The sequence below is a fragment of the Sinocyclocheilus grahami genome, unplaced genomic scaffold (genome assembly GCF_001515645.1).
Source record: "Sinocyclocheilus grahami isolate Dianchi unplaced genomic scaffold, SAMN03320097.WGS_v1.1 scaffold478.1, whole genome shotgun sequence".
Classification (NCBI taxonomy): domain Eukaryota; kingdom Metazoa; phylum Chordata; class Actinopteri; order Cypriniformes; family Cyprinidae; genus Sinocyclocheilus; species Sinocyclocheilus grahami.
The window spans coordinates 305,904-314,599 of record NW_015505657.1 but is presented as its reverse complement, the minus strand read 5'-3'; the positions used below and the strand labels follow the sequence as shown (position 1 = coordinate 314,599).

General features: G+C 38.0%; 1 protein-coding gene across 1 annotated transcript in view; it reads right to left on the bottom strand.

Moving 5' to 3' along the window:
* Positions 1-308: 308 nt before the first annotated feature.
* LOC107553698 (docking protein 3-like) overlaps positions 309-8,696 on the bottom strand; it is a 14,386-nt gene continuing 5,998 nt past the window's right edge. Inside the window, exons 4-5 of the mRNA XM_016236006.1 lie at positions 2,534-2,706; positions 309-1,034 (exon numbers count right to left, since the gene is read on the bottom strand). Of these exons, the coding sequence (XP_016091492.1) occupies positions 309-1,034; positions 2,534-2,706 (899 nt within the window). The remainder of the gene's footprint in view (positions 1,035-2,533; positions 2,707-8,696) is intronic.

Here is an 8,696-nt window from a genome sequence, read left to right as displayed (position 1 = left end):
GCTTTTATTAACTATCCGTTGATTAAACGAACACACACACTTTTTCAATAGCATATAAAATGAATTCAATTAAGGCTCTCCAAACTGCACACTACTGGTCCGTTGCAGCAGGCGTGCATCTTTGGGGAGAGAGTGACAGACAGCACTAGATGAATGGGGCGCTGTGACATCTTCATTCTCAGGCAGGTCGGGATCCCAATCAGCTTCGAGCCGCAGGACCCTTCGCACAGTTAATTAAATCAGTCTGCAAGAGAAAGAGCCCCTCCAGTCCAAACCGTATACCACCAACTGTAATTATTACTGTTCCATTACAGGCAAGCAGATTTCATGAAGCCGACAACCCACTCAGCTCTGGCTTGGAGGTCCTGTGGATCTGCATAAATTGCTTCTGCACTGATGTCCTGAAATGCGTCATTAATTGCTAATTGCTGGATGGAATCACCCAACAAGTCAGTCGAACCTTCTGCAGCCTCCGTCTCTTCATGCGCACCCTCTTCCCGGGGGATCGTGAAATCAGACAGCTGCGAAATGTCAGCGTCAGTCTTGAAAGAGTCTCGGAAAGACGCAGACTGCTGGAGAGCTTTTCTCAGGTTTTGCCAGTGCATTTGAGGGTCTGTAGGGGAAGTGGCTTTTTGCTGAGCTTTTGACACTGTGGCGTAGATGGGTTCCTGATTCTCGAGGTCGGTGTCGATGCTCGACACTTGACTTTCACTTGCTGGCTCAATTGCATTCAAAGAAAAGCTCCTCCAAGAGGGGTTGAGCATTTTTGATGCTTTCTGCATTTTCCCCTCAGGCAAAACGTCAGACGCTTGACTATCTATGGTGTAGTCGTACGTTTCATCCGTGGCCATGGTTTCTTGAGCTAGACTTTGTTCTACATGGTCAGGGCTGATTGGCTTTGCTGTGGAGGGTCTGGGTAGATTCTGGATGGCTGCGCTGACAATGTTGAACAGTCTTTCACCCTGATGGGTTGCAAACTCGAAATTCCCCTCGCCGGACTCGCATCTGCGACCAGCCTCAAAGGAAAAAGACAGCTGAGGGAGAGAAAAGAGAAGGGGAAGTTATGAAATCTATTTTCAGAGCAGAGATGTTTGTCCACAATCACTCGAGCGATAATAAAGACAGGCTGTTTATTTCCCACGAGAAAAGGCATGCAAATGAAATTCAATGCGTTTAAATGAGGAAACTTCACACCTGCACGATGACAACACTAACGAGTGGAGAAAAAGTACATGAATATTTAACCTACATCACAGGATCAATGTCAAGATAAAGAAAAGAAAAAATCGTTACGGAATATTAATTCACGGCCATTTCAGATGGTTTTGAAATACGATTTTCAAGAATCTTGAACCGAAATGAATTTTTGATTTCATTTAGTGTAACCATTAAGGAAAAAGTATTTTCCTGAAACCTTGTTTACATTTGGATGTGCACAAAAAGTGTTTTTTTCTTGTTTTAAATATTATGAATTATTAATTTATAGGAAATATCATTAAGCTTTTGTGCACTTTACAACCTAAACTAACCTATCCTTGTCATAAAAAGGTTGTGGGTTCGATTCCCAGGGAACACACATACTGGTAAAAAATGTATAACCTGAATGGATAAAAGCGTCTGCTAAATGCATAAATTATTATTAAATTATATATATATATATATATATATATATTGTGTGTGTGTGTGTGTGTGTGTGTATATGTATATAATATAATATATATCATATATAAATATAAATATTTTACATATTTTTCTGAAATATTTATTCATTATCCATGATTAATAGCATCCAAAGTAAAAGTTTTTCTTCACATAATATACGTGTGTACTGTGTATATTTATTATGTATACATAATTACACACACATACATGTATATATTTAAAAAAAAGATGTTATGTTTATATATTAAATATATTTATATATAATATAAATTATATGAATATAACTATATACATGTAAATACTTTCAAAATATATACTGTATGTGTTTGTATTTATATAAATATACACAGCACACACACATGTATTATGTAAACAAAAACTTATTTTGGATGCGATTGATCACAATTAATCGTTTGACAGCACTAATATATACATTAATATATACAGTGCCGTGAAAAAGTTTTTTTCCCCTTCCTGTTGTGTGTGTGTGTATGTGTGTGTTTATAGTCTTAAAATATCAGTTAATTTGACCTTACATACACATATATAAGATGCTCACCAAGGCTTCATTTATATTATAAAAACAGTAAAATTGTGAAATGTTATTACAAAAAAATTATGTAATTTATTCCTGTGATGGCAATTATCAGCAGTCTTCACATGTGTCACATGATCTTTCAGAAGTCATTCTTATATGATGAAGATGCATAGAAATTTCAAAAGAACATAGTCTACATTATTTGAAATAGAAATCTTTTGTAACATAGTTTGCATGTTTTTCACTTTTGATCAATTTAATGCGCCCTTGGATATTTAGTAACGTATTTTTGAATGAAAAAATAAATAGATACAAAAAAAAGCCCTAGCTTACCGTGTCTTGTCCAAACTTCCTTACATAACAGTACATCCATTTGAATAGCACTTTCTTAGTTTTAACATCCTTCAGGAGTAAGCAGTCCGGCAGGGGAGTGAGGATATATTCCCCATACAGACTGCACTGAACAGCAGCCTCTGTGCCCACTGCTATGACCAGAAAATCACGAACTGCAAGACAAAAGGAACAAGTGAGTGTTAGCACAAAAAGAAATCAGAAATAAAGTGAATAACTTGTCTTGTGCTACGTGAACAGTCTCTAAAACATCAAATTATTAGTCATTGTTTACACTTACAAAACTCTCAAATCTCATCCAATCTTGTATGCATTTAAAAAACAAAAACTTTTAAATGTGGTTTGACAATTTATTCCAAGTGCCTTTGGTTTTTGCAAGTTGTAACGGATTGCAAGTAAAATGTGGATTGAATATAGCAAATTAGTCATATGTCCTACTTGTACTTTTTTTAAGGTGTTAATTTTATGGTACTTTAAAAATAATTTTGAGGGGTCTTTTTGATGTTTGCACTGTAAATCACCATCTAGTTTAATTGCATAAAAAAGAGCATGTGAAACATCAAAAATGGTGAGTAAATTACTTTAGGATGATCTATTTCTTTAACTATTTGCATCAACTCCTATAGTTTCAATTTATGGACTTTCTGTAAAAGTACATGGACAATATAAACTGAATCACTTTTTCTTTTTTTTTTTAAGTCACTGAAACTCAAACTTGCACCCGAAGTCAGCAGGGAACACAACCTATTGCTTTTCCTCTGGAGATAGCTTTGAAATTCAAAATTGGATGTCCACAGGAGCAGGGAGAAGCCAGAGAAGGCAGCCCTGTCTAAGTTCAGCCTTTGTTCCATCGGGTTGATGTTCACAGCTGTCATTTTCTGAGCCTCTTCCTCCTCGCTCTGCATCTTCCAGGATGAAACAAGCTCTCAGACTGTTGGCTGGTTGCCCCGTGAGGCCTCACCCGTGAGCGTGAATGTCAAATTGACTTGTTTTCCTGTTCGCTCTGGTTTGCAGCGCTGCTCGGGGAGAACGTTACACGCAGACGTGCGCAGTTCCCTTGCTATCTGGAGATACAGATGGCACACGTGTGAAGCGCGACTCTGTTAACATGGATGACTCACTGGACACATGCTGCAGTTAGTGTTCTGATTTAGCTGGATGATGAACAAGAATCGTTTGATTTTGCACCTTTGTAGGTTTCCTTCATTTGATATTTTAGTAACACCTCTCTGTTTAGATCAAATGTCATTCACTGGCTGTGCATTATTCTTATCTGTGTCCTTCATGCTGGATTAATAATAATTTAGGTTCGTATGCACATGAGTTTGTTTTTACTCCTGTTATAATGCTATTGAATCATATGTACAGTATGATTTGAGTTAGTATGAGTTTTTTTTTTATCAGATCTCATGAGAAAATTCTATACTATTTTATGAGGTGGCAAAAACTTGCTGTATTTTAGTGGAAATACAAACTTTCCAGGAGGACTCTGTTTGAAAACCGTCGCTGCTTACATAGACAGTATTTTAAGACCTCATAGCTGCGTTCTTGGCAAAGGTTCCAGAAGAAAAGATACCTCATTTGGGCCAAATTTAGGGTGACCACATGTCCTTTTTATAAGGTCAATCCAATAATGCCTTTTTTTCACTGACAAAATTGATCCAAAACTAAACATATGAATAAAATATTCTAATTGAAACTATTTTGCTCAATATTTGTCATTAGCTTAGCAAAATGCTAACACTAAACAGTTCATATAAGCCAAGTCTCTCATTCAATGAGAATCGGTCACTTATAAAGTTCCATCACATTTAAATGTGTATGTAGGTTGAGAAATAGAGCTGTTGTCTCATTCTTGTTCGCTACCATCATTCACTTCAACGGCCTTGATTTTAATAGATCCATTGTCAAGAAGTTTTGTTTAGGTGTCTAAGTTGTCATTTTGGGAACAATTCATGCAAAATTCTGTTGTTATCATGTTTTCCTCATTTGATTCGTGCTTTGGTGCAAAGCAGGACTTGACAATTACTTTTATGTGTTCATTTACGGTAAATTGACTCCTGGTGCCCATCTTGATTTCAAGAGTGTCTGATGAGATCTGCCGAGTGTTAATCAGCCTCTGATTGTCGGGTCACTGATTAAAAAGAGTCTTAACGACCCCGGTTCATCAGCGTATTGCACAGATCACAAGAGACGATACATTAATTAGCCATGAATTTTGTGCGTCAGCGTAATTGCGCATATGTATATATTTATTTTTACATTTCCTAAGTGTCATCTGTTTGATCATTTTGAACAATGCATGATCAAAAACATTTCTGCTACTAATTGGTTGTCTGTTCGTGTTCTAGGCTTTAAACCCACAGCCGTATCAAAGGCACGGTCAAACCACAGCAGCACCAGCAGTATTAGCACTGCAAGGTCAGCGTGAAGTTCACCTCAATGTGAAACTGCAGCACCTGCATAAATAAGATTCAGGCACAGTGGACTCAGTAGATGAGTCGGGGGCTTCTCGGGAAGGAAAGGCACAATAAATGCAATCCCAACTGTGAGACGCTGATACTGTCTTGACTCTCAAACTATAGATCAGAGAAAAAAATACCACTTCCTTCCTATCTGGCCCATGGGTGTTCACACTGAACATCTATCGGCTAAAATTAACAACAGGAACTACAATACTTGGGTTGCTGACCCAAAATCTATCTTTAAAAAAATCTGTCTTCCTGATGCCAGTTTTGCTATGTTAGAATAGCGTACTGCCATACTATTACTATTGCAGTATGGTGCACAGTATGTCAATTTTCTGTATACATGATGGCGCTCTCAGATAAAATACTAAATTTGCCTAAAATGTGTGGACAGAGTGCATGACATCCCAAAAAACTGTATCCCAAAATGCAATCTAACTTGCATTTTCAAGGTGACACGAAGTGGAAGCTATGACATTTTTATCTTTTATCTCTTTTGAGAGTCATTGTTTAAAATATTAATAATATAATGTTTGCATTTATATATATTATTTATTCTATCATTTATATGAACGTTCTTATTGATTTTATATAAAGATGTCTCTTATGTTAACCTAGACTGCATTTTATTTGATTAAAATACAGTAAATATAGTACTATTGTGAAATATTATGATTTAAACAAACTGGTTTTTATTTGAATATATTTTAAAATGTAATTTATTTCTGTGATGCAAAGTTGAATTTTCAGTCTTCAGTGTCACATGATCCTTCAGAAATCATGCTAATAAGCTGATTTGTTGGTCAAGAAATACTTATTATAATGTTCATTTCTTTCTTTCTTACCCCAAACCTTTGAATGGCTGTTTCCACACAAATATTAAGCAGCACAACTGTTTTCAAGATTGATAATAAGAAACATTTCTTGAAATCAGCATATTAGAATGATTTAAGGATCATGTGACACTTATGCTGAAAATTGCCGTCAAAGGAATAAATGATCTTTTAAATTTATTAAAATAGAAAACTGTTATTTTAAATTGTAATAATATTTCACAATGTTACGGTTTTTAATGTATTTTTGATCAAATAAATGCAGCTTTTCTTTCTAAATCACAAAAAAATTCAATCTGAATCATCCGGTCTTCAAAAGCAGTCGCACAAACACTTGGAAACATTCAAAGACCAGTCAGACAAATCATTGATGCTGTTTAATGTAAACATGAAGACAGATGGAGAAAACGCCTCATCCGCCTGTTTGCCTCTCTGATTCCCAGAATTTCACTCCCTCATGGAGACGATTTGAACGTTTAGTTTCCACCTGCTCCCAGTTTTTATCTTTGATGTCGAGTTTCTACACAAAACATCATACACCACCCACAACCTAGCGACTTGAAACATTCTTGCTCATCCAATCAAATCTATCAGGGGGTGGTTGCAATCCAATTATCCCTAAACTGCTGCAAGCCTGACCTCTATAGCATCTTTAAACTTACCAGCACTTTGAATTGAAGAGACTGGCAGCTGGACTGTGAAGCATTTCAGGTCAGCTTGACGACTAGGTTGAGATCTTTTCCACCAAAATCTCTTCATTTGTACGATTTATATGAATAATAGCAATTTTGTGAAATGTACATTGGAGAAAATGGAATTTAAGGGACATTAAGAGACCGTTAAGAGACAGTTAAGAGAAGGGTGATGAACATAATCACTTCATGTTCTGCCAAGTCTAGCGATTTGCTTATAATTAAAAGCTATTTGCTCGGTCCTCAACCAAGGACAGGAAATTGAGTTCAGCATAACACAATACTCTTATTATTTCTGCCATATACAGTATGTATACATACTGTACAGTATGTTCTGTATTAAGAGAAGGGTGATGAACATAATCACTTCATGTTCTGCCAAGTCTAGCGATTTGCTTATAATTAAAAGCTATTTGCTCGGTCCTCAACCAAGGACAGGAAATTGAGTTCAGCATAGCACAATACTCTTATTATTTCTGCCATATACAGTATGTATACATACTGTACAGTATGTTCTGTCTGAAGGGAATATTATAAATGTGTGTAATGCAACTGTGTGTGGATACTGTATTCCACAATGCAATGCATCTTACATGACCTTGCATTTTTTGTGTAATTACATTATTTGAAGAATACTATTTTTTAAAGATAGTTAGGTGACTGTTCTCTTCCAATATAGGTGTCACGGTGGGCCTACTGTGAAGGAGCGAGGAGACAAAGGAGATTCCAGAATTATCACAGACTTTATTTACAACAGGGAAAACCACACTTAGGACACGGGGATCGACGTTCATTCAACAAGTAGACCCGACTAAACCAAACGGAACAGACTGGGGCTTATAAACACAGGGGAATGGTGAAGCAGACAGTTTAGAAGGCCATGGCGGAGTAGGGAACTCAGGAGGCCATGGATGGACGGCCTCCATGGCCTTACCACTCGGCCCGGCCACTATGGACGGACCCATACTACCCCCCCCAAAAAAAATCCTTAGGGAGAATATCGTCTGTAGAGGCCCTCCGTAGGCCTAACTCGGTAACAGTGGCCCTTGACATGGGAACTGGAGCCCTCTCTGGGCTAGACTCGGGGACTGGAGCCTTCGCTGGGCTAGACTCGGGGACTGGAGCCCACGCTGCGCTAGACTCGGGGACTGGAGCCCACGCTGGGCTGGATTCGGGTACAGGAGCCCACGCTGGGCTGGATTCGGGGACAGGACCCCACGCTGGGCTGGATTCGGGGACTGGGAAGCGCTTACGAGGAGCTGGCACTGGAGGGTGCTCTGGAGGAGCAGGCACAGCAAGGTGCTTTCGAGGAGCTGGCACTGGAGCGAACTCAGGAGCTGGAGCCGACACTGGAGTGAGCTCTGGGGCTGGAGCTGACCGCCCTCTCCTCCTTCGATTCCCCTTTAGGTTCAGGGTGAAAGGCGTGGTCGGCCGGCTTGAGTGAGCCGCGGCCGGCGTGCTTGACTGAGGAACGGCCGGCGGGCTGGAGAGACACTCCCCAGACACCGGTAGATCCCTTCCCTCCAGCATAGTTCCTTGGTGTCTGGGAGGTCCATACTAAACACAGCTGGGAACAAATGAAGAACTAATTGGGGAACATAATGGGAACAGGAAAAGGAAGAACCAAATAGGGGCATAAGGAACACATGGGAAGCAAAACACACACAGAACACGGAACAGAGTCTGACAATAGGCCTATCTTTCTTGACTCAACATTTTGCATGGTTTGACACAAATTAGATTAAAAGTAATTCCTATATACTTTTTATAACTTGTCCATGATGTGTAAATCTCACAAAACTGCAGAAGAAGTTCAAAATTCATGCACCCATCATAATATATACACTACCATTCAAATGTTTGGGGTCAGTAAGATCTTAGTTTTAGAATTTAGTACTTTTGTTCAACATGGATGTGTTAAAATGATCAAAAGTGAAAGAAAAGGCATTTTATAATGTTACAAATTTTTTTAAATATATATATATATATATATATATACAGTATATATATATATATCTATATTATTATTATTATTTTATTTTTTTTGTAAATTATGGAACTTTATGTAAAAAAAAAAAAAAGTGTCCCGCATTTTCCATGTCACTACCGAAACAGTGCATGTTTTAGTCCATTGGCTGGAACTGAAATGAAC